The sequence below is a fragment of the Rattus rattus genome, chromosome 2 (genome assembly GCF_011064425.1).
Source record: "Rattus rattus isolate New Zealand chromosome 2, Rrattus_CSIRO_v1, whole genome shotgun sequence".
Taxonomy (NCBI): Eukaryota; Metazoa; Chordata; class Mammalia; order Rodentia; family Muridae; genus Rattus; species Rattus rattus.
This window is the reverse complement of record NC_046155.1, coordinates 134,365,399-134,391,922: the sequence shown is the minus strand read 5'-3', so window position 1 is coordinate 134,391,922 and position 26,524 is coordinate 134,365,399. Positions and strand designations below refer to the sequence as shown.

At 48.0% G+C, this 26,524-nt stretch overlaps 1 protein-coding gene across 1 annotated transcript in view; it reads left to right on the top strand.

The window, feature by feature from the left end:
* Pcsk6 (proprotein convertase subtilisin/kexin type 6) overlaps positions 1-26,524 on the top strand; it is a 188,653-nt gene that overhangs the window by 104,850 nt on the left and 57,279 nt on the right. The window contains exons 10-13 of the mRNA XM_032893453.1: positions 4,761-4,864; positions 6,185-6,302; positions 15,085-15,273; positions 18,625-18,761. Coding sequence (XP_032749344.1) covers positions 4,761-4,864; positions 6,185-6,302; positions 15,085-15,273; positions 18,625-18,761 — 548 coding nt within the window. The remainder of the gene's footprint in view (positions 1-4,760; positions 4,865-6,184; positions 6,303-15,084; positions 15,274-18,624; positions 18,762-26,524) is intronic.

Below are 26,524 nucleotides of genomic sequence, written 5' to 3'. Positions count from 1 at the left end.
TTAGACATCAACCGTCACTTAGCAACCCAACATTTGCAGTGATCCTTTGTTCTGGATGAGTTTTTAAAGTGATGCAGAGAGAATATTTGAGATGTGTAAATCCTTGTAATTATGCATGCCTGCATGCTGATTTCCACTCAGCTAAAGACCAAAATACTCAAATGCTACCAATTGAGCAAAAACAGCTAAATATTTTCAATTTCCAGCCACCCCCACCTCCCAAATGTTAGCTTCTGTGTCCTGGGGCTCTGCAATAATTAGTTACTTGTGTGGAAAGTTGTATTCTCATACTTAGCAATTCATCACTCTCTATTTTCCTCCATTCCTTATTGAAAACATGCAAGGAATTTTGTTAGTCAGACCTAAATAGAAAACACACCCTGCTTCATGACCAGTTTGCCCCAGGAAACTTGCTTGTGGACCAGTAGAAACTAACGACAGGTCGGAGATTTGCAGGTATAATTTAAGCAAACCCCACTTAAGGGAGAATTTACTGAGAAATTTCTGGAGTTAGTATTGGTCTACGGGTGGAGCAAATGGTGCCTAGGGACTCAGGCTGAGTTTAGGACACTTGGAGACCCCAGTGTCCAGCAGGTCCAGGCAACACTGTCTCTTCATTGCTTTCTCCCATTCTCTCAGGGTCATAAATGATGATCCTAGGGCAAGTGGTTCTCAACCTGTGGGCTGCCTGCCCTACAGGAGTCACACATCAGGTATTTACATTATAATTCACAACAGTAGCAAAATTGCAGTTCTGAAGTAGCAATAAAATAACTTTATGGTTGGGGTCACCATAACGTGAGGCACTTATGTTGAGTGAGGGTCACAGCCTTAGGAAGGTTGAGAAGCACTGGCCCAGAGGAAGACATTACCAGTGGAGATGGGATCTGTGGACCACAGGAGATAAGAATGAGGCCAGCAGGCAGTCTAAGAATTCCCCCTAGTTTAGTGCAGACTGCAGATATCCTATCGACCTTGTTGTTGTTGTTGTTGTTATTGTTATTGTTGTTATTGTTGTTGTTGAAAAGTGTCTTTGGACTAGAGCTATAGAGTCCTTCTCTGGAATGAGTCAAACCCCAAGCTCAATCCCTGTACAGAAAGGAGGAAGGCGAAATCCACTTTAGACACTCAATATTTCTCAGACAGCTCTCCTAGAGGAGGAAAAATTATTTCATCCTAATGAGACAGTTTCTAGCTTCTTCCTGGCAGTGGCCTGAGTGATCCATGGAAATGTTTTGCAACTCATGTGACCCAGAATAGACCCCCAAGAATCATACACGTTGAGGGGTTCACCTGAGAAAAAACACACTGAGTGCCCAGGTCTTCAAGGATATCCACCCTTTAAAAGCCCCCACGTATCTGAAAGATGTCCTTTTGCAGAAGCAGCGTGTGTCCCCATGCTGTTGACAGTGGACTTCATAAGTATGACTGGGCTAGCCGGGGAGGCTGGTCACAAGATTGGTGGCTCCAGAAAGCACGCCGAGGTTTTGCACACATACGTAACAATGCATGCAACAGTGCCGAACTTAGAGCTTCAGATATAGCGCCCCCAGGTGAGCAGAGTACCCACAGTGCTCTGTAAACCGCATGCACAGAGCTCATGGTAGCACCAGCCACTCCTGGGGCATACGGTGAAGATCCTCATAATAAGGGAACAGTGCCTAAGCTAAAAGAGGAGGATGTGTGGAGGAAAAGATATCCCTGAAGAAGTAAAGAGCTATGGCATGGAAAGAAAATCAGCATAAAATAAATGTAAATAAGGGATGAAGGGAAAACTGGTTTCCCTATTCTCTCTTGGACACAGCGTGCTCCCAATTTGGAGACTTGTACTCTCTGGGAGCTTGGTGCTAAACTTCCAGGATGACTGACTTCAGCATCCTTGGATTGATCTCACTGACCCGCCCAAATAGTTTACCACATCATACAGCCAACAAGGACCACAGCCACGGGGTTCAAAGGTTCAAAGCCTGAACCCTTGATCATTCTGCCAGAGGATGTGGCCTGGGGCTCCTTGGGGCCTCAGAATCATTCTCTAGGCCTAAGGTCTCATGAGGGAGTAGGCAGAGGATCAGGAGAAGACATTTGATCAGCCTATGGCCGGACAGGAACCTGGAGACTGGGTAGATGGATGTGGTTAGACAGCAGTGGGAGAGGGGCAGGCAAGATAACAAGAACATAGGAGAAGAACCCGGCGAGACTAGATATGGAACTGGTAAGAGTGTTCCTGAGGGAAAATGTGCCTAAGACTCACATGTCAGCTATGCTCCTGGTAGGAACTCCGGCAGCATGGGAGTTAATGGTGCAAAGAAGACTGGAGCAGCCACTATGGAAAAAGAGTGCCAGCCACCCACCAGAGTAAACGCAGAATTGCTGTGTGACATAGTGGGATACTTTTGAGTACACGCTCACAAGAACAGAGTGAAGGGACCCCAGACAGACACCTACGCTCACAGCAGCAGCATTCACAGCAACTCAGGTGTCCGTGGGAGGTGACTGAATAAGCAAACCGTGAATGAGCAATCCATGAAGCAGAATACCGCTCACCATCAAAGGGAGGAACTCACTGGCAGTGGTGGCCCGTGCCTTTCATCCCAGCACTTTGGAGGTAGAGGCAGGCCGATCTCTGCGAGTTCAAGGCCAGCCTGGTCTACAGAGTAAATTCCAGGACAACCAAGGCTACACAAAGAAACCATGTCTGGAAAAAAAAAAGACAACAGAGAGAGAGGGGTGGGGCAGGGGGTGGGGGAACTAGTACAAGTTTTAATAGGGATGAACCTTGACAGCAACAATAGGGACCTTTCTAATAGATCCTCGTAAAAGTCATGTTCATAGGACTAGAAAGCAGAGTGGTTGTGGGTGGTTGGAAGGGATAGGGAAAGTCTGCATGGAGAGTTGGTGTTTGATGGGGTTTCGGTTTGGGGAGATAAAAAGGTCTGGGGTGGTTTTAGATGATGTTTTAGTTAGAGTTTTATTGCTGTGAACAGACACGATGACCAATGTAAGTTTTATAAGGGACAACATTTAATTGGGGCTGGCTTACAGGTTCGGAGGTTCAGTCCATTATCATCAAGGCAGGAGCATGGCAGCATCCAGGCAGGCATGGTGCAGGGGGAGCTGAGTTCTACATCTTGACCCAAAGGAAGCCAGGAACAGACTGAGCATCCCCAGGCAGCAAGGAGGAGGGTCTCCAAGCCCACCCTGACAGTGACACACTTCCTCCAACAAGGCCACACCTTCTAATAGTGCCACTCCCTGAGCCAAGCATATGCAAACCATCACAGATGGTGATGATGGTTGTCCAACCGTGTGAATGCACCTAATGCCCCTGAACTGTATTTAATGTTGAAAATGGTAAATTAAACTCTGCAGCTTGCTTAGCACACACACTTGGGGCATTGGGAAATTACTGTGGGCCTAAGCAGGCATGGTCCTAAGGAAGTGACCAGGGTCCCGTGGATTTCCTCACACAAAGCCATTCTTACTGGCAGCTGCTCCTCCAGGTGGCACAGTCCCCCAGTCGTGGGGTCGCCTCTGCTTCAGGAGCACGTGTAGCACAAACAAGCCTCTGTAACAGACAGATGTGGACAGAGAGTAAGCTCTGGGGACTGTCCTGAGGGCTGTCCTGGTCATTCTCTTTTCAACGGTGCTGAAAATATAGAACAGGAAGAAATCCTTTTTTTTTCAGGGGGACACAAAGGATGCTCATCTGTCCTGGGCTAATAGTCTGATCAGAAGATAGTTTAGATACACACCCATTTAATGAAATGTTTACAAGTGTTTCCCGGCTCAACTGTGGGTAGAGCCGTGAACATGTAAGTCAGGCTTTTCACCCAGCTGTTAGTCTCACATTGCGGAAAAAATACGTTCCTACTCGTGATGAGTCTGATGTAGCTGCTGCATGAACTCTATTTAAAGCATCCCTTGCAGAAGGCTTCTGCCTTCAGATATCCAGATTCCATGACAACTAATGCAGACGAGAAGACAGGAATAGGGGTTTCGTTTTCTGTTTTTCTCTACTTGGTGATAGTGTGAAAAGCACTGTTTTCATCAAACCCCGGACTCTGTGGAGTGTAAAACAGTCCCTGAAAGACCCCGAGTGCTACCATACGAACATGTTTTATTCCTTAGGTATTGCCCAGGTAGTGTGGTGGTCTCTTAGTATTTACTTTTGCTATTTCAAAGTGGAAGTGACTATAAGAACAGCAAGGACCAAGCTTACCCCTCCCAGACAGTAATATAGGCTCCTTGCTGGGGGACGAGCAATTAGATGGGCAGAATGATGGAGCCTGATTTCAGGAGTGTTTGAAATCCAAGAAATACGGAACGTGGTGGACACTGGGGGCCATGCGTTCTTGGACGGCATGTTTCTATGTGCGCTGTAAATTTAGAGTCCCTGCAGCCTGCAGCCCGGGTTGCCCTTAGAACAGAGCCCAGCTTTGGAGCCCTTGTGTGATGACAGAATTGCTCCATGCACTTGATAAGCATTTTGAGTGACATCGAAAGTTTTCTCTTCTCCGCTTCTAAAATGACTGTTACAAAACTCAGGCAGGCTCGGTGGTCAGACCGGGTTTCTCAGGGCTCTAGAGTTTTAGACCCTTTGAACTCTTTCAGCTAAGGGTTCAGTTGCTGGAAACCATTGTTGCAAAGCAAACTCTTGTTGAGATATGCAAGCTGAGCCTTGGGCTGCCTCCCATACCTCCTTGGAATGTCCTGCCCAGTCAACACCAGTGACTTCAGTGGTCTCTGCTATGTCATTGCAGCAACCAGTTGACCTGGAGGGACGTGCAGCACCTGCTAGTAAAGACGTCACGGCCGGCTCATCTGAAGGCGAGTGACTGGAAAGTCAACGGAGCTGGGCATAAAGGTGCGGGTGCTCCTGGTGGGCTGAGAGAGGCTCTCTGGTGACCCTTGAGGAAGCCCAAGTAACAGTCACTGTTATCATAGACTCTGTGTTGCAGGAATTTAAACTGTTTTGCAATGATTTATAGTCTTGTTTCCATTCGCTCCCTGATTTCCGTTTTCCACAAAGAAATGTGACTGTGCCTGCAATGCTCACACTTGGGACATTGCAATGTGGGGAACCATGAGTTCAAAGACATTTGGTGCTCACCTTCAGTTTTCCTACCTATGCAAACAAAGCCATTGAGATGGCTGTGTAATTTCTTCATAATCTCCAAACCTGCTGCCAACCAGCCCCTTTGTGACAGGGCCTCCGTCAGCTCAGTAGCGTGACATGCCTCCATGATCAGGACATGATTTGGGGGTCTCTGAGGAGGAAGTTGGCAGGAAGTACTTGGGAAACATTTCTGTCCGCCATGATGTGTCAGAAAGAACTCGTCCCCTTTTCTGAAGCTCAGGTCTCACTCTTATGCTGCCAAGCCTGATACCCCCTGCTCTCTGTGCATTTAGGTCAACCGCTGCCACTGTGAGTAGTGGGGGACACTCTTTTGAATAAAGAGGTCACTGGCTGAGCCTCATCTCTCTTCCTTTGCAGCTGGTGGTGCACTGTAGCATTGCCATCCATCTCCATCTTGGTCTAATTAAAAAGGAAAACAGATTACACTGGGTCTTGACCTTGCCCTGAAATTAAGCTTTGAAACCTCTCTTGCCCAAGTCAAATCCTGAACCCACCCAGCCCCACAAGCACCCCTGACTGTGTGCTGTCGTCTCGAGGACCCTGAGAGTCAGTAGCAGAAGGAAATTATTTTAAAAACAACAGTTCTCCTTGCTTTAATTATATTTGTTGCACATCATAGTCCTGGATTTCTAAGGGTTGTTGTTGGAGATTATACCCAGGGCCTGTGCAAGCCAAGCCCAGTACCAACACCCGGGTCTCTCAAGCTTCCGGGTTTGTTTCTCTGATCTGGTCTGAGTTTCAGGGGCACGCATGGTGGCAGGTCCTCCTGACATAAAGAAGCCCAACCTAATCCTCCCAAAGGAAAGTTCTGGGCTCCCTCCCAGAGTGGGCCAGAGTGGGATACATGTCCCAGCCAGCCCTCAAAGGGGAATGAAACTCGACCTGTCATCAGCTCTCGGGGGGGGGTGGGGGTGGTAGACCTGTTGTCACCTTGGGGGGACCTTGAGGTGACAGCTGCTGTATACACCTGAGATCCTTAGAGTTGGGGAGCAGTACCCTCCCTGGGGGAGGCAGGAGAAGCTGGATCTGAAGGCCCTGTTTTTTCAGTTAGCCATCTCTATGGATTTGGCTTGGTGGATGCTGAAGCGCTCGTCCTAGAGGCAAGGAAGTGGACGGCAGTGCCATCCCAGCACATGTGCGTGGCCACCGCAGACAAAAGGCCCAGGTAAGGCTCTGCTCTGACACTGGTGACTTCCCATGAGACCTGGCTGTGGAGGAGGGGTAGCGGGGGTGGTCTGAACCTTCATGTCTATACACATAGGCAGCAAGGATCACTTGGGCGGTTTCCAGATAGACGTGCCTGAGTTTTCTCTTGACATATTGTGCGGCTAGGAGAAGATGTCCTTCTAGATTGGCCGTTTAAAGGCCTCCTGTCCTGTTGTAGCAGACTTTGCCAGTGCAGAGGGTCTCTGTTCCTCCGAATGAATCCCTCAGCCTTGTATTGGAAAGTGTCATCCATGGGTTTAGCATAGCCAACCAGACCAGAGATCTGCTTTGCCCACAGGGATACAAGAGTTCTCTACATTGCTCTTTTCCAGCCCCACAGACCTGAAGGCTTAAGCACTGGAATGCTTAAGCAGGCCCTGAGAAGGGGGGGGGCAGGGGGGGGGGCTGCAGGGCCCTGGCTTTACCTCCTTTCCTGTGCTACCCTTTGGAGGAAGGTTTCTAAACCAGTTACATGTGTTGGTTGAGACAAAATAACAACAAACAGACTGTGACATAAACCTGATGGGAAGAAGCCTACTCCGTTCAGAAGTCAAACTATTCCCAAACCGTGTCATTGCAGCTGTGCTTTCTAAGGATGTGAACATGATGTTTTGTTACCTTTGGGAAATGTATACTTGAATGAGACTTGATGGGGTAATCAGCAGGGCTGGAGATGTTGCCCTAGCTGAACACCTGCCTAGCCTGTGTAAAGCCCTTGGTTCCATGCCCGGCCTGAAAGAAATTAAAAACCGAAAGCCGGGGGCCAGGGATGGTTCAGTCAGTCAGTAAGACAGTTCTGCACCTGACTTGGGATAACCAGAACCCACATGAATCTGGTCAGCACAGCACACATCTATAGCCTTGGCACTGGGAGGGAGAGACAAAAGCATCCCAGAAGCGGCTGGCCAGCTCGTCTAGGCAATTGGTGAGCTCTGGGTTTAATGAGAGACTCTGTCTCAAAGATGAGGGGAGAGCAATAGCGGAAGACACCCGTGTCAACCGCTGACTGCCACGTGGAGGTGGGGAAGCAAGATACGTTGTTTTATCTACAAATGCAGACCACTTCTTCGAGCTCACCTCTTCCATGAACACGTACACCTCTTATATTAAGCTCTTTTCACACGAAATGTTGAGAGTTTTGTTTCTTGAGCCTTGAAAACTCTGGGGGTTCAGAGAACATTTGCTGGATGAATAGCCACTGAACGACCTTTCAAAACATGATGTTTCCAGCTTGTGCCTAATTGGACCCACCACTACTGGGGCCATCACTCTAAGACCAGGTCTACCAGCCAGCAAGCCAGCAGGTCTCACTGTGGGCTTCTTCAGGTTTCATTTCCTCTCAGAAGCATTTGTGCTAAGCTCGAGAAGGATAGAGCTGTGGTGGGATAAAGGAGGCCTTTGCCCAGGCTGACTTCGTCTGCCACCGGGAGCAGCCACTCAGGGGAGCCTGGCTCTTGCTGTCCTCCCTGACCTGCAGTGCCCACCTCCCTCCCACCGGCTTCCCAGCCAGGGCGGCTCCTGAATGAAGCATTCTTTTCCTGCCAGAAATCTGTTTAAGATGATCAAGTGGTGCCTAGGTGGCGAGGGGTTGTTTTTATTTTTATTTTATTTTGTTTTCTGAGTGAAAGCACACAGAGTCTAGACAGCATAGGTTGAGGGAACCCACCGAAACATACAGTATGACATTGTTCCTGTCCTTTGAGGAAAGTAAGGACCCTACAAACTCCAAAAGGGAACAAGAATCGGACTTCTGTTTCTAAAAGGAAAATCCTCTTTCCCCTCCGCTGTTTCTGACTCTGTCTGGAATTTTCAGCCAACCTCCTGTCTCAGACCGCCTGCCCACCCGACTCCAGCACTTGATTGTTCCTAAGGACATAAGGGCCTTCAGCGGGGACAGTATCACCTGGAGATAGCCCCTCTCTACCACTGTGTCACCTCCTACAGAGATATAGCTCTCCTGCAATCAAGCTACAGAAGAGGTGTTTGGGCATCTCTACCTGGGATGCTGATACCCATCCCACCTCCCACACTCACCTTTACCCTCCATCTCTTAGTGGCAAGCCTCCCATGCCCAGCGTTCCTCAGCTGGGATCACCTGGCTTTAAATGGACAGGAAGTTTCCCATACAGATGCACGCTTTTATTGCCACCGCCAATGCCACCACTCGGACCCCATTGACTGCTCTTGGCCTCCTTCTGAGTTCTGCTCTTGATAGAACCTAGGTTTTTATGCTTTAAGTCTGGCCTCAGCCTGTGAGAGTGAGCACAAGAGAACAAGAGTGTGAGAGAGAATGAGAGAGAGAGAGAGAGAGAGAAGAGAGAGAGAGAGAGAGAGAGAACACAGAGAGAACTAGAGAGAGAAATGGAGAGAGAGAGAGAGAGAACACAGAGAGAACTAGAGAGAGAAAGAGAGAGAGAGAGAAAGAGAGAGAGAGAGAGAGAGAGAGAGAGAGAGAGAGAGAGAGAGAGAGAGAACACAGAGAGAACTAGAGAGAGAACTGGAGAGAGAGAGAGAGAGAAGAAAGAGGAGGAGGAGGGGGAGGAGGAGGAAGAGGAGGAAAGGACAAGAGAGCATGAACTATCTGTGTGTATGACTGAATTGAATGGGACATATTGACCTTTTTTTTTCGTCTTGATGAAAGGAAGTGCTACCCTGCTGTGACCAAAGGTCAGAGCATTCTATGCAGACTTTAAGTTCAGTGTCTGGAAGGCATTATGATTGTACCTGCTATCTCTAGGGTGATGTCGTTAGAGTAGTTAGGGTGTTATTGGGGCATTCATCCCTCTGTCCCAGTCCTGAGTGGGACACCTCCTCCTTCTGAACAGGGTAGGTCCTGTGATTCCAGGAGACAGAGCCTCACTAACGAGTACAGTGACTGACAAGGACTCCTCTTGCTGCTGGGCCTTCCTCCTCACCCTGCCTTGCTTAGAAACGAGCATCAGGCCACTGTGCCCCAAGAGACCACATGGTACTGGCACTCAGTCACCCCTGTCATTCACCCCTGTTGAATGACAGAGGCAGACAGCAAGGAGTGGGGAGGGCTGGAGCATGTGGCTCCACCTATGATGACTGTCACAACCGATGCAGGATCGCTCGCTCGCTCGCACGCACGCACGCACACACGTGCCCCTAGGAGAAAGCTAACCTTGGCTCTTTGTAATCTGGAGAAAAGGTTTCCCTGGTATAGAAAAGGACTAGCCAAGTGGGGCTCAGGGCGTTTCTAATCTGGACACTGAATGTCTAGAGACACTTGGCTTTAGGTAGGCGTTCCTTAGGGTAAGGTCAAGGAACCGATTAGGAAAGAGGACCACTGCAAGAGTGTCGTAGGTGACAACTGAAGGAGCAGAGCCTCTGCTCTTACTGAACCTTACTGAGTAGACTATAGGCTGTCGTCCCCTACCCCGAAACCCCATGGGACTAGAACCAAAGCTTCCTCCACAGGGGCCATAGCACAAGGCTGCTGTGGACAGTTTTCAAGCAGGCACTAACTCTAAATGAAAGGAGGGACAGTCATGTGACCCTAAGGACAGCAGAGGTTGCCTTATTAGGGTCTTGTGGGTATTATTGGATGAATCCTAAGTGTTCAGGATCACTGTTCCTGCAATAGCCAAGTACATGTAGGTTAAAGATATCTTTACCTGCTTTGGGTCACAAGTAACTTTAATCTATTTAGAGCCATGGTTCTCAACCCTCCTATTGCTACAACCCTTTGATACCGTTCCTCATGTTGTAGTGACCCCCAACCATAAGATTATTTTTATTGCTACTTTGTAACTAATTTTGCTACTGTCATAAATCTTAATGTAAATGTATCCGCATTTTCAAATATCTATGTTTTCCAAGGGGTCATTCATCCCCAAAGGGGTTGAAACCCACAGGTTGACAACCTCTGATTTAGTGCCTTTCTTCCATGAAAGGTTGGTAAATGGGATCATAAGCTGTGACTTCTACCTGCACAGAATGGCTTTTGAATCCCTGAAGAGAAGGGCAAAGTGAATCCTTTCATAGCTTTTATTCAAGTGAGAAAAAGAAAAAAAGCCAAACCTAGTCTAATTCCTTTGAATTATTAAAATCACAGTTGACCCATTGGGTTTCCTGGCCAGTACTTCCCTGCATTTTAAAAACTCCAGACTCTGTGAAGCAGTGTGTGACACCCATTGTAGTAAAAAGTATTTAAAAAAAAATACCTGGACTTGGGGTTTCTTCCCACCTTTGTCCGTTTATGTTTCTCTATAAAAGACACACACAGCCTTTATATTTTAATATGCCCTAAGCAGCATAGTAGCTGGGCAGCTGCCTACCCTCCATGCTGCTAGAATCTACCTCCTTATCCATAACCCAAGTTATTCCTTACTGTGTTCCATCTGGGCTGCTCTTAGCTCCAGCCAGGCAGCCCTCTGGGCCATGTTCTCTTGGCCTCTAGCCCATGGTGGCTCCCTTTCTCTTCTCCTCTTTCCCTAGCCCAGGAAGCCTAAACACCACCTATGTCTCTTCCCCCCAGCTATTGGCTGCTGGCATCTTTATTTACCAATCAGAATTAACTGGGGGCATGGTTCCTCAGTGTCCTACTTGTGGACTCTCTCAACTTTGGGGCAAACAATTTTGGAGGATGCAAATTAGCATTAGAATACAAGCACCATTAGGCCAACCCACTACAACCCAAGGCTCCCAACTTGATGGTGGAGAGACGACAAGAAGAGTCAGCTAAGCCAGCAGAAAACAAGAGAATATAACGTACCTGCGGGTCTTAAACTTTTACTGCTTTTGAAGATTCAGAATTTTGCTTCTTTTCATGTCTTTTCAAGCTCCTTATTCTCCCCCCACTCTCCTTCCCCTTTCCTGCCTTCGTCCTATGAATATTGAGGATGGCCTATACAGTAGATGATCAACTCATCAATGCCTGTCTAGAATTGGCTCTAGGTTAACTGCATCCTATCTTTTCTCTGTTTATTTCTGGGATTTCTGCCCTGCTTATGATACTCTATATCACATGTGATATGTTCATATGTGAATGACAGACAGATAACGGTGACAGTTTCACTGTATGGATTGCTAGCTAGAGATGCCTTTTTGTACTGACTGTTGGTGACTCATTGACTTTGAACTCAGCCTCTAGCACCTTCACTCCTGCCTGAGCCGCATGCCACACATCTATTTTCCTCTACAACACATTATTGTAGCCCTTTGGGGTCTGAGAGCTTAGACAGCACCTTATCCAGTGCTTGGGATGTTTGAGGACAGCTGCAAAACTCCAACAAAAAAGCATAAAAATGCAAAGGGTACCACTACGGAGAGTGTGAGATGGGAGCCTGTTTACAGTCTGAGATCTGAAATAAGAAGCAGATCATGGCTTAGCCTGACCTCAGCTGGGACATGTGTGCATGTCAGGTGACTTCGCTACTCTGTGTATGTTCACCAATGACCACAAAGGTGAACTTCAGGATATAAATAACTTCTAGTGAGCCAGCAAAAAAATGCAAACTCAGAATCTGAACAGTAAGAACTGACTGGGTTTGAATTTAGTGTGTGCTTTAACTTCCTATCAGACTGAGTCTTAGGCTGTTCGTTAGCACGGGGCATAGAAGAAAAGGGCGTGCTGCAGGTGTAAACATTGTATATTCTATAGATCAATTAATTATGGGTAAATTAGTGTCGATGGGGTTTGTTTTTGTTGCTCCATTTTATTTATAGCCTAAACATTATGCTACGGTTTAATAATCAAAAGTAATGTCATCTAGCTGGGCATGTAATCTGAATGCCCAGGAGGTAGAGGCAGGAAAACCGGAGTTCAAGGTCATCCTCATGTACATAGTTGGTTCAAGGCCAGCCTCAGCCACATGACTCTGTCCCAGCCTTTCCTCAGCCCCAAATATAAGCACGCTCATGTGGTATAGCATAGATCATTAACAAACTGGTCTTTACCTGAGATGATAGCATTAATTCTAGGATGCAGTTTCCGACTGGGGTCTGCCTTCCCCTGCTCTTCCCAACTACTCACTTACTTGAGAACATTTATCTTTGGGTATTACTCTGTCGCAAGTGTCAGAAAACTAGGATATTCTTACATATTGGGGGGAACTAGGAGGCCACCATAGTAGTAGCATGGGTGGGTTTACTGGGCTGTTGTTAGGCTGGCTACGCCTGGTAGCCCTCTGCCTCCTCTCAGTGGGCTGGGCCCAGAGACTCAGATGTAAGGAGAGCATCTGGAGACGAGTAATGAGTCCTAAAGTGTGGCTTGGTGGAAGTGGCATCTCTGTGTCCTTACACTCTCATCTAAAGCCACAGTGCCCTTCACTGGAGCAGAGGCTGACCTTTGACTCATCCAGTCCCACACAAGACAGCAGCTTTCGGATTTAACTGCAGAGAAGTCTTTGCAGTCAGGAACTTTAAGATCTTTCTAAATCAATTTTCCTGATTAAAGAACAGCGTTCATATGACAAACAGTCCCTGTGAATTCTTAAACAGACAACAAACATGAATTTACAGCTGAGTCACGTTCTCTGCATTGTCTTTGCAATGGCTGCAGAATAGGGTATCCTTTTCAACCACTCTTTCGCATTCTTCTTGGAGTTAAGTGGCTTTTGGCACTTGGCTTCATCGTGCCTTCTTGGAGTTTCTGTTGAAAGCAAGGACAATTTACAGCTTGGCTATTTTGACCATCTCAAAACCTCTTTCCTTTTGCTTTTCATTAAGAAACTTAAAAGTCCCTTATTTGTTTGCTTCAGCAGCAGAAGTGGAGGGAAAGTGCAGGATGTAGGGTAATATCTTGCCCTTGCAGTGAGGAGCGTCTAGGCTACCAGCCCTCCCCTCGAACTTGCAGGAATGAGGAATCCTGGTGGCTGAGTGATTTCCCAGTTCAAGAGATTTCACATAAAAACTAATTGTTACAGTTAGCTTTGTGCCCCAGGCAGGCTGGTTCCCAGCCCCAAAGAAGCTTAATATCGTGGCTGTGAAAACCAAGACAGGAGACCTGTTAATTCCTGCGGGGGGCCAAACTGCCCACTGGCCCACAATCCTGGCAGTGCAGCAGACTGGCTCTCTGTGGGGGAGACCAGTCCAGAGTCCTCTCCCAGCAACTGGGGTCTCATAGCAGGAGCCAGTCACACTGAGACAAGTGAAGTTAAGTGAAATGAGTTTTTCCTCTAGGTCTGGGTACATTGAGCCCTAAACTGGACAGTCCTGAGGCACTGGCCAGGCCACAAGGGTTTGGCTGTCTTGTCTTCACCTGTTCGCTTAAGTCTTGTGTGCTTATCCATGGGATCCAGGTTTCCCCAGTTGGATTCTAGATCTAATTCTAGTGTGGTGATTGCTCTCTCTGACACTTAGTAAAAGGCAGAGGGAGAAAACTGTTTAATCCTGGTTAGAACTTTGTTTGCCTTGATGCTGGTATTCTACCTGTGAAAGTGTTAGAAGGTTAAGAGTGACCTCACTCCTGGGTCTTGGGGCATCACATTTCGAAACCCTGGGGCAGGGAACCAGTGACACTCCCCCCCTTCTCGCCCCCCCCCCCATCACTAAGGAGCTGTTTGTCCAACATGCTCAGTTTCTCTTTTTGAGTATATAGTCAGGATACTATAGGTGAACACTTTACCTGAAAGGGTATGTGGGTCCTGTGGGCCCTGTGGGTCTTGTGGGATCTGCGGATCCTGTGGGTCTGGGCCTCTCTGGAACTCTCTGCCTTATTCTGGATCTGCCACAGTGGTGGGGTGTCTGACGAGTAAACCCAGACAGTAAAGCCCAGAGAAAGCAATGAAAGAAGCCAGCCTCTAAGTCAATTTATGGTACACGCAAAGCGTGTTTTTCAAATATTTACAGAGTCTCTGGGGCATTACATCACTATTTCTAGCTGTTCTGAATGTTTTCTTATGACTCAGGCCCAGTAGAGCCCAGAGAATCCATTCCTAAGAGACTCCAAGCACATGTTTGTTCTGGGCCTCTCTAGAGGGAAGCCCTGCACAGAGGGAAAAGCATTCCCAGTTCAGGCCATGTGGCAGGGAATTACTAATGTGCTGTTGGGTGGCAATCAGGTTTCCACGGAAGAATGCCATCTTTATTCAGTTTACAAATTGGTGGGAAGGGGCTAAGCTTTTAGAGATGTGAACTTTCAAAGCAGCCTGTAGAAACAGGGGTCTGTGTCTGTTTTGTGCTTCCAAAAACCGGTGGGAATGATTTTTGAGTGACTGGAGATGGGCTTGTCGTCAGCTTCCGTCCCAGGTGGCAGAAGGGCCTCTGGACCCTTATGAAAAGTCACGGAAGTGCCATCGTTCATTTCCTTCATGGGGCAATGGGTTGGCAGTGTTCCAGCAGGATGACCGGAAGGCAGACCAACGGCAGCAAATTCATCCACAGCAGATCGGTCCCTCGAGTGCAGGTTAACCCAAGGAGACATGGCCTAGAGACTGAAGCTGTGTGATGTTGGTGCAGGCCTTCCTTCTCCCAGATGGATGACATAATCCTTGTAAGCTTTCCCACCAGTGCCTTGTGCTGGCTGGTCAGCATTCACAATGCTGTCTCTAAGGCTAAAGTTCTTGAGAAAGTGAGCCGGCCACAATGCTATATAAAGACAGGTAGTTCCTGGGCTCCAAAGGGAAGGCCCCCTAAGAGACCTCTGTGACTCCCTAGGGCCTCCCAGAAGCCAGAGGCCACATCAGGTGAAGGACAGGCTGCAGCATTGAAGCCATAACCTCCCTGTGTGAGATTAAGACTTGGGTGTCCGCACTGTGCTTGTTTTCCCTCCCCAGGAGCATCCCCGTAGTGCAGGTGCTGCGGACCACAGCCCTGACCAATGCCTGTGCAGACCACTCCGACCAGCGTGTGGTGTACCTGGAGCATGTGGTAGTCCGAATCTCTATCTCACATCCACGCCGGGGCGACCTCCAGATCCACCTGATTTCTCCCTCGGGAACCAAGTCTCAACTTTTGGCAAAGAGGTAAGGCTACTCTCCCCAGCGTTTCCTCATGAAGGCCCTATTTCCTCTGAATCCTGGTAAGATCCCCCGCACAGGGAAGTGGGGGTTCTTTCTAGGTATATATACAGGCAGGACCCACAACTCTGAAGGGCAGGCCAGGGCCTTTGAAACACACCTACGAAACTTTAATCTTCAAGAAGAAGTAATGGGAGTTTGCGTTCCATCCCCATTGCTCTTAGAAGGGCAGTGAAGGTCGTGACCATCCTATTCGGTTGTCACTTAAGCTGAGTACCCCTAATGTTTGTTTTTCTTTGGGACACTTCTCCCCATTCAGTTCTGGGCTGCTCTTGAGGGCCAGATGTGGCTGGTGAGGTACAGGGAAGGTTCGTTCCCAGGCTGTTCTCCAAAGCCCTCCCCCACAAAGGCTTGAGCTGAGATTTGGGACTGTGGGAGCTTCCTCGGCTTCCTGCAGGGCTTGTGGACGGCAAGTGCTTGGACTTAAACAGCTTTCAGGTAAGTAGAGCAGAGACATTTGAGGGAACCAGAAGGAACCTAGGGAGAGGTAGGCTATGTATTGCCTCCTTCCAGCTAAGAAGCAGAGTGAAAAGTTTCACAGACAACCCAGTATTTTCCAGAATTTGCATGTGTCCCTCAGCCCTTAAGGAAGCACCTGGGACTAGGTGTACCCTGTCTGTTGTAGCCCTTCTCCTGGGATGTCGGAAGCCTGGGAGACAAGGTATGTGGGAAATGTTCTCACAAGGTCAGACAGGATCCACCATTTTTCTTAACCACGCTGATGGCTCCTACCGGGTAAGGCAGAGCTGTCAGAGAGCAATGAAATGTTGTCAGCATCATTGTCCCAAGAAGATGGGATCTGGGCTGTGCCTTCCAGCCCTCTATGTGGCCTCCAAGATCAGCAGCCCTCAGATGGGCAGCAAGCAGCAGACGACAGGGCTGACATCAGCTTTGTCCTTCAAGTCAACCATAGAGCAATCGTAGTACGTGGGTTCCAGGTCTCCCTACCAGCTCCCTCCTTCCTAGCAGAAGACCAACACGGAGGCATTTCCTGAAGGCCACATCAGCCATGCTCAGCCACACTCAGTCTTGTTCAACCTCCACATGGGAGGAGGCCCTAAGGGGCATCTGCAGTTTGAGGGAGCCAGCCAGCAAGCTGAAGCTCGATGACGTTTTGCTTCCTCATTTAAAAAAAAAAATATCTAAAAGATCTACATTTCTAGCATTTGTTGAAAACATGGAAGTTCACCCTCCCTGGGTCCGCTTTTCTAGCCTGGCTAGAGCCACGTAGAGGGCAAGCTTGTCCCGGGGTATTTGTTCTGCCTGCTTCATGCTAGGGCCTGACTTGAGGATTAGACTTTCTGACCTCCACAGAGGCAGAGCTTACCAGAGAGGACCTGTTGAAGCTATTCAAAGTCATAAGGAGGCTTAGTGACTGGGGGCGGGGGCAGTGTAGACAGAGTGATCCAGGGGATACTGGCCTGTGCTTTAGCCTGGAGAGGCAAGCTTTTATCCCAGCCTCTGCATATCCCATACAGGCTCCTTCTGGGACCTAGGCGCTCAGCCTCTCTTTATTCCTTATCTGGATATGTCATTCCACTCATCCACAAACATTAAGAATATTATAAGAATCAAATATAATAATATAGATTAATATGCTTGGCCACTGCTCATGTCCTGCTGAAATCGGCCCAGCCCTCTGGACTGTAAGAACCTTCCAGCACTTAACATGCCCACTGCCCACTCTGATTTCCTTCCCTCCAATCTGTCATTTATCCTTCTGTCTCAGTCTAGGTGCTTGAGCTCCCTGTGACCCAGAGTGGCCCTGTGGGTCTGTTAGGAATGCTGGCCCTGTGGGTCTGTTAGGAATGCCACGGTTGCTAGCAGTACCTGCTTGAAAGCACAGCCCGGGGGCCACCTGGCAGTCACTCCAGACTTGGGAATTTGGTGTTTTGCCAAGAGTCTGTGCATGATATCAAGATTGTGGTTTGGGGATCTGTTACCGTCTACCTCACTCCACATCTTCCTGGGCTCCACACCTGCCAGTGTTCATACTGAGAGCTGCCATTCCTAAGGGCCCCGGCATCTACAAGGCTGTCCTTGTTTTAGCTCCAGTGTGTCAGGTTCTACTCAGCTTTGTGTGTAAGTCAACCTTGACCTTGGCAGTTTCTTAGCGCTATTCCCCTGCAGAGAAAGTTTGCTTGAACAACAACACATCATTTCCAGTGTCCAGGGAGCCCCCAAACCAGAGTGGAATAGAACTTCCATATTTGAACTCCTGATGAACAGTATAAGAGTCCAGTCCTGAATGCAAGTTCTTATCCCCTAATACAAATGCCTAATTTAAGAGGGCTGGGGACGCCGCCCAGTAGTAGGGTGTTTGCCTAGCATGCATAAGGTCTGGGGTTCACTCCCTCAACGCTGCCAGAAAGGAAGAAGAAATCAGTAGCAGCTCCTTTCTGTTTCTCTTTGAACTATGAAAAATGGAGCCTGAAGGTCCAGGGGTTTGTGGAGACAGCTGAGGGAAGACCTTTGTCTTAGTTAGGGTTTCTAACGCTGTGAAACACCATGTTCAAAAAGCAACGTGTTTATTTGGCTTACACTTCCATATTGCTATTCATCAGAGGAAGTCAGGGCAGGAACTGGAAGAGGACACAATCTGGAGGCGGGAGCTGATGCAGAGGCCATAAAGAGGTGCCACTTACTGGTTTGTTCCTCATGGCTGCCTCAGCCTGCTTTCTTATAGAACCCAGGACCTCCAGCTTAGGGATGACACCACCCACAATGGGCTGGGCCCTTCCCTATTGATCACTAACTGAGAAAATGCCTTACAGCTGGATCTCATGGGGGCATTTCCTCAACTGAGGCTCCTTTCTCTCTGATGACTTTAGTTTGTGCCAAATTGACAAAGAAAACCAGCCAATACAACCTTCTAGTCTGGAAGGGAAAGGGAGGCTCATCAAATCTCCAAAGAGTAGGGGAGTTGCCCCTGAATGTGTTCAGAAAATGTCCTGTCGCTTCCCTAGGCCTCTCTCAGGGAAGCACATGGACCAGTCCAGTCTGTTATTGGGGACTGGAGTTGGCCCTGCCTTCCAGATGTTAGGGTGGTTCTATGAACTAATGGAGGTGGGACTCAGCTGTAAGAGTTCGGAAAGCAAACAGCAAGACAGCTCTGTGGCCAAGGGCACTTGCCTACAAGCCTGCCCGAACTCCTTGGGTCCTGCATAGTAGAAGGAGAGAACCGACCTGTACCTCCAGGTGGGTAGGTCAGAGTCCTCCTTGAGCTGCCCCACCCCACCCCTGGCCTGGCTCCCCAGGCTGGGCCTTCACTTTCTAACCCAGCATTTCCAATTGCAGATTGCTGGATTTTTCCAATGAGGGGTTCACGAACTGGGAGTTCATGACCGTCCACTGCTGGGGAGAAAAGGCTGAAGGCGAATGGACCCTGGAAGTCCAGGATATACCATCGCAGGTCCGCAACCCAGAGAAACAAGGTCAGTGGCCCTCGGCATCTCACGACCTTTTTGTGTCAATGCTTTGTTAAGAGGCAGTGCTGCTGGTCAGTCTTCGTCTTGTGGGGATAAAATTGGCCACCATAATCCCTTTCAAGGTCACGAACTTTTGTATATTCATGATGGCGTACAGCCATCCTATCTATCTCCAGAACACCTCAGTCCTTCAGAGGCAAATGCTGCCATCCATCCCGTCCTCCACTCCACCCCCTGCCTTCCACCAGTTTACCTCTCGTTCCTGCATTTTTCTATTCTGGGCATTTTCTGTAAATATAGGCATGCTATGGGGGTTCTTTCATTCAGCGTTATTTTCAAGGTCAGAGTATGGCATGGTACACATCAGAGGACACTGCTTTCTTGACCAAATAGTACTCCACTGGACAAGCATGCTACTCAGTCATTGGCTGACGGAAACACAAATTATTTCCGCAGTTGATCCTGTCTGAGTTAGGTTCTCGAGAACACCGGTGTGCATGGGCGTGGGTTTCATTTCTCCAAGTTTTATACCTCGGACTGGAATTGCTGGCTCAGACCCTCTGCACGGCTCTGCGTTTGCCAGTGTCAGGGGTGTGGGGCGTCCCCCCCTAGCACTTGTTATTCACTTTTCTTTGCGCTAAAATGCATCCCGTGGGTGTATCGTGGTATCTGTGGTTTGGATTTGCGATTCCCCGATGACTAAGGGAGTTAAATAGCTTTTCATGTTCTTCTTGTTCGTTTGTGTATATCCTTCGGGGAGATGTTTGTTGGAGTACTTGCCTTTTTATTTAAATTGGTTTCCTTGCTTTTGTAAGAGTTTTTATCGCGTACATGATTTGAAAATAGTTTTCTCTTCCTGTGGGTTGTGCTCAGGTGAGTACACAGAACTTTGTGATGAGGCCCAGTTATCTTGTTTCTCTGGGGTTTTGTTTTTTTTGTGGGGGTTTTTGGTATCTTTTTTTTTTTAAATGACTAACTCTCCTAGCTTGCTTTCCGTTGCTGTGGTAAACACCATGTATGATCAAACGCAGCTTAGAGAAAGAAAGGGTTTATTTGGCTTACAGAGCCCATCATCGAGGGAGGCCTGGACAGAACTCAAGGCAGGAAGAGGCAGGAAGGAAAAGAGAAGCCATGGAGGAGGGCTGCTTACTGGCTTGTTCCTGATGGCTTTCTTATACAGCCTAGGGCCATGGGCCCACCAAGGACAGGACAGCCTGTATTGGGCTGGGCCCACTCATATCAATTAACAGTCAAGAAAACTCTCCACATGATACCCATGGGCCAGTCTCATGGGAGGCTGTTACTCCACTGAGGCTCGCTCTTCCTGGATAACTCTCCTTGTCAAGTTGAAACCAGCACTCTAGCATAGTACATGGTGGTTTGAATGTGATTGGCCCCCTTAGATCCTTAGGGAGGGGCATTATTAGTAGGTGTGCCCTTGTTTAGAGTAGGTGTGGCCTTGCTGGACAACTGTGTCACTTTGATAGTAGGCTTTGAGGTCTCACGTGCTCAAGCTATGCCCACTGTGGTACACAGTCTCCTTCTGCTGCCTGTGGATCAAGGTGTAGAACTCTCAGCTCCTCTCCAGAACCATGCTTACCTTCATACAACCATGCTTCCTGCCATGACAATAACGGACCAAAACCTCTGAAACTCTAAGCCAGTCCCAGTTAAATGTTCTCCTTCATAAGAGTTGCCTTGGTCCTGGCGTCTCTTCACAGCCATAAAACCCTAAGGCACAGTGTCACAGACATGTGTTCCTATGTTCTCTTTAGTTTAGATATTGGAATCATTTTAGCTATTGGGGCAGTTTGATTGAGAATGTCCCCTGTAAGCTCATGTGTTTAAATACCTGGGCCCTGGCTGGTGGAACTATTTGAGAAGGATTCAGAGGTGTGGCCTTCTTGTGAGGAGGTGTGTCATGGGGCGGGGGGCTCGAGGTTTCAAAAGCCCATACCGTTCTCAGATAACTTTCACTCTGCCTTATGCCTGTGAATCAGGATGTAAGCTCTCTGTGGCTGTTCCAGCACCATGCCTGCCTGCCTGCCTGCCTGCTGTCATACTCCCCACCATGATGGTCTAACCTTCTGAAACTGTAACCCCCTCATATTTAAATGTTTTCCTTAATAGGCTGCCTTGGTCAGGGTGTCTTATCATAGCAATAAACTATAACTAAGATACTAATATATGTCTTGAGAAGAGGAGCCAAATTCATCCTTCTGCACAAAGGCTATTTCTTTTTTCCAAGTACCATTTATTGAAGGCAATATTCTTTCTCCATCACGTGACCCAGGCACTGCTGTCAGAACCCACTGGTGACAGTACAAGGATTTAGTTCTGGGCTCTCAATTCTGTTGTATGCTTTATAAATCCCATCTTCCAACTTTGTTAATTTTTAAAATTGTTTTGGATATTTTGAATTTCTTGTAAATTTATGTGGCTTTCATGGTGACCCTGTGAAGTTCTTTCTTTTTTAACTCTCAGAGCAGTTAAATCATTTGGAGGCATATGGCCATCTGAACAGTAACTCTCCTAGCCCATCGACATGGATACGTTCCCTTTTGTTGGCTTTATTTCTCTGCTCAGCAAGGCTTTGCATTCGGTTTTCAGTATGCCGGCCTTGTGCTGCTGCCTTGCCAGCACTTACTACTTATTAAGTATTGTGTTCTGTCGATTTTCTTATTTAAATTTAAAGTTTTATTTTACGTCTATGGGTGTTTAGCCTGTGCCACACTTGCATGCTTGGTGGCTGTAGAGGCCAAAAGAAGTCCCTGGAACTGCAGTTACAGATGGTCGTAAGCCACTGTGTGGGTGATAGGAATTAAACCTAGGTCCTCTGGATGAGCAGCTAGTGATCTGAACCACCATATTCTCTCTCTCTCCAGACCTTGTCTGTCTGTCTGTCTGTCTTCCTTCCTTTCTCTCTTCCTTTCTCTCTTTCTTTCTTTCTTTTCTTTGTTAAGATTTACTCCTATTGCATATGTGCATATGGATTTATGTCTAATGTGAGTTTTTGCCATGTGTATTGAGGTACCCACCGAGGCCAGAAGAGGGTGTCAGATCCTCTGGATCAGGAGTTGCAGGCCTCTATAAGCACCTGGCATGGATGCTAAGAGCTGAGCATCTTTGAAAAAGCAGCAAGTGCTTTTAATTACTGGGCTTTCCTTCCAGCCCCTAGAACCTTTTTTCTTAATTTTTGTTTTGGATGGTTTATATCTCTGATTATTTTTATACCTTTCTGTAACTCCCTCTAGTTAATAATTTATCTGACAAATATTTATTGAGTCACTACTATGGACCAGATATTGATCTAGGCAATGGAGTTAGACCAAGAAAGGAAGCTAGGGTAATCATCACATCTCGTAGTTACCCACAGAGGCCAGTAAACTTCCCCAGATTCAGAGACTAGGCTGGGGTCCTTCTTAGTGCCGTGTGGAACAGCTCCTCCTCCCCTGAGGTTTGCTTTCACTGTCGTTGTTAAGGTACACTGCTGTCTTCTTCCTATGCAGAAACATACCTTCTGTCTTAGTTTGGGTTTCATGGCTGTGAAGAGACTCCCCCGGCCAAGGTAATTCTTATAAAGGCAAACATTTAACTGGGACTGGCTTACAGTCTCAGAGGTTCAGTCCATCATCATGATGGTGGGAAACATGGCTGCAGTGGGCAGGCAAACAAGGTGCTAGAGGAGCCGAGAGTGCTGCACCTTTATCTGAAGACAGCCAGGAGGAGACTGAACTCTACACTGGGTGGAGCTGGAGCACTAAGAGTTCTTAAAGCCCACCCACACCATGATACACCTCCTCCAACAAGGCCATACCACCTAATAGTGCCACTTCCCTTGGGCCAAGCTTATTCAAATAACCACACCTTACCTCAGTCGGCTTATGAATGTCTAATGCCCTCTTGTCTCAATTCACTTCCAGTTCTTAGAGAGTAGATTTTCTAGGGTGTTGTATTGTTATTTTATGAGAGTGGGGACAGTGGTTTGTTTTATACAAAAGGCTTGTTTTAAATGAACAAGTCATCTATAAGAGTTCTCTCAAATTCACCTCCTGACTTTAACTATTATAAGAAAGTATTGATAAATTCTAAAAATATGAAAGCATGAAATTTTAATGATTTTCCCATTTTCATAGCAGAGGCTCTTAAATTGTTTCTTTTATAACCCCCAATGTTTATGGACGTAGCATTAAAACCTGAAGTGGCTTTTCCATGCCAGCCACCTGGTCAAGCATACATCACTCTGGGTACCTCAGTTCCCGGCCCTGTACCAGCCACTCGCCTGTGAGGCTGGTGCTATAAGCAGAAGCACATGGAGGCCGATGGCATCTCTCTTCACCCCTCTGAGCCACAGTCATTGCTCTGTGTCATGGCAGTGATCTGGGGCAGATAAAAGGCCTTTGCTGGCCCCTGTGGCACTGTCTCCTAAGTTAGTGTTTCTGGCTCTGTCCTCATTACCTTTCCAAAATGCGTCTGAGCCTCTTTAACAGGGCGCCCACTGTCTTAGTTAAGTTTCTATCGCTGTGATAAAAACCCGTAATCAAAAGCATGAGAGGGAAAGGGCTTATTTCATCATACAGTTTCAGATCACACTCCGTCACTGAGGGAAGTGAGGCCAGGAGCTGAAGGCAGGAGCTAATGCAGAGCCTGTGGAGGAGCCCTGCTCACTGGCTGCTCTCCATGGCCCGCCCAGCCTGCTTTCTTATATAACACAGAACCACCTGCCCAGGGATGGCCCCACCCACAGCGAACTGTTTCCTCCCAGATCTATGTCAATCAAGGAAATGCACTACAGACCTACCTACAGGCAAAGTGAGAGGCATTTTCTTAACTGAGGTTTCTCTTCCCCGATATGTCTAGGTTTGTATCAGGTTGACGTAAGAACTGCACAGCCATCCTCAGCCATGAGGTCACCCACCCTCTGTAGTGATCACATGGTTCAGTGTTTAGAACGACCTTAGGCAAAGCACTAGCCTCCCTGGGCTTCAGTTTCCTCCTTTAGAAAATGGGGTGACAGGGACTGAGGAGAAGCATGAGGAACCCTAGCTCCCACATCAAAGCCAAGCACTGTGACACACATCCATGATCCCATTGTTGGGGAGACTTAACAGGAAGGCCTGTGAGGCTTGCTGGCCAGCCATCCTGGCTGACTTGGTGAGCCCTGGGTTCAGTGAGAGGCCCTAGCTGAAAATATAGTGATCCTGGAAGACACCCACCATTAACCTCCGGCCTTTGAACACAGACATATCCCCACTCATAACCGTGTATACATACCACACACATATAGGAAAGAAAAAGGAAATAGGATGATGATGATGTCCACAAGGTTGTTATAGGGTGACATCCATCAATATAAACAGGATGCTAAGAGCAGGGCTAGGCTCATGTCTTCTGGAAGGCTGCTGTGAAGCCTCGCCTCAGAGGCTCAGAGGCAACTCCCGTGAGTCTCCTTGATGCTCCCTCTCCTTCACATCCTCCAGCATGCTACCAAGTTCCCTGATGGTCAGTTCTGCCCAGGGACTTCATCTAGTGCCTCTCAACTCCATTCCAGCTGATGATGCCCAAGCCCGACTCTCCCTGCCCCTCCGCATCCCGGGCTCTGCAGTAGCCTCCTAAGCTCGGCATCTGGAGTAATCGGGCCCTGTGCACCAAGCATCTCAGACAGAACTCCTAAGCAGCTGCTTCTTGTATCCCCCAGAGCATCAGCAACTTCTCTATCAGCACGCTTATTCTGCCCAAGCCCCAGAATTCACCTTTGTTTTTTTCTCTATCTTCTCTCATCTGCTATCACAGCAGTAATTCTCAACCTGTGGATCACAGCCCCTTTAATGGGGGCCTGAACTACCTGCCCTTTTACAGGAGTTGTCTAAGACCATCAGACAGCGCAGATAGATATTTATAGTTCAATCCATAACAGTAGCAAAATTATAGTTATGAAGTAGCAATAGAAATAATACAGCACGAGGAACTGCATTAAAGGGCCCCAGCATCAGGAAGGTTGAGAACCACAGGTCTACAAGCATCCGCGTAACCCCTTCCCACCCAGCTTGTGCACGCTCGCCTCCCTTGGACCTTCTGCCCTGCGTGTAGTTGCGGCACAGCCACTCAAACAGAAGCGATAGAGACCTTGCAGATGATCACACTCCTGCTGACTCCCGTCTCTTGGCCTTCAACAGCTCTCAGAGCAATACCCGAACTCTTAGCCTGCAGCCCTTCTCTGCCCTCTCTGTTTCCTCTGACCTCTTTGCTATCCCCTGACTTGATTGGTCCAGCCCACCACAGCCTCAGGGGATGCTCCATCCACTCAGAGCTACCTATAGCTGCAGCTCAGACATAGCCTCCTGCAGAGCTCTCATCATGGTCCTGCCCAGTGCTCCCAGGAAAACAGGTTGAGGACAAAAATCAGGAGGACTAAAAGTCCACTCATTCTTACACACACCAGCCAAGAGACCACATTCGATTTTTTTTTTTTTTTAGCACTGACAGACACGTACAAAATGAAATGCCTTTATATAATATACAGATAATCAAATTTCAAAAGCGGACGCCAGCTTTTCAGTTTACTAGAAGAAAGCCAGAGCGAAGGAAAACTGACCAGGTGGGAAACAAACTGCGGGCCGATTTGAATGGATGTGGGGAAAAAAAAAAAAAAATCAACCCTCAGACATTACTGAGTAAACTCCGTCAGGATGTCCGGAGAACCATGCTCGCTCTGAGAGCACAACACCCAACCTCTGTTCCTACACCCACAGTGCACACAGACTGGGAGAGAATGGTGGTCAGAGCAGACCTGAGCTCATTTCCTGAGGGCGCCCAGCCATTGAGCAGGATCTCCACGCAGGAGGCTGCTGTCCATTGGAGTAGAGAGTCCAAAGGAGACAAATGGATGGGGGGAGATGACTTTGGCCATTGTGAATTGCTTGCAGGAGCACTCAGGGACAGGTTTTTATATGAATGTGTATTTTTGCTTCTCTTCATTAGAAACCAGGGAGTAGAGTTGACAAGTCATAGGTAACTGAATTGAATATGTCAAGGGCTAGCCAAACTGCTCACTCCGTTGACTGTACCCACTTCACACACCACCAGCAATGCATAAGAATCAAGGCAGGCCAGGGTAGCTATGGAAAGCCTCGTGAAAGGGATGTTTGAGTAGTTGAAGAAGATGAGGGAGTGAGCTGCGTAAACAGTCTTAGGGAAAGGACATGACAGGCAAAGGTGTTGTCAGGTGCAAAGACCCTGGGGCATTTGCCAGGGCATCCCCAGCCCCATACAGCATACAACAGAGAGGGCGTAAAGCTGCAGAATGGATATGGAGCAAGTCTGAACTGCTGTATAGGCCGGTACTGACCTCAGTGGGAAGCCACAGTTGTTTTAAATCAAAAGAGCTCAGATCTGAACCTCTATGTTAATAGGCTGTCAGCTCAGTTTGAATAAACTGAAAAGGGACTGGGAGAGAAACAAGAAAAGGGAGTTCAGTTAGGAGGTCACTGTCATAGGAGGTGACAGTAACTCAGACCCAGCAGTAGCCCTGGAGGTTAGCAAAGCAATCGGATTTGGACAGGTGAGGGATTTGCCGATCAGAGGGGAAAGTGGACTGATGATTATGGGTTTTGTCCTGCTTTGAAAAGGAGTGGTGTTGTCAGTTCCTAAAGCTGGAACCATGTAGAGGAGCAGGTGTTTCAGAGGTCAAGGGCTCCTTTGGAGTGGGCTGAGTTTAGACACCCATAAGTCCAGGTAGAGATGCAGACCCGCAGGGCAGGGCAGGGCAG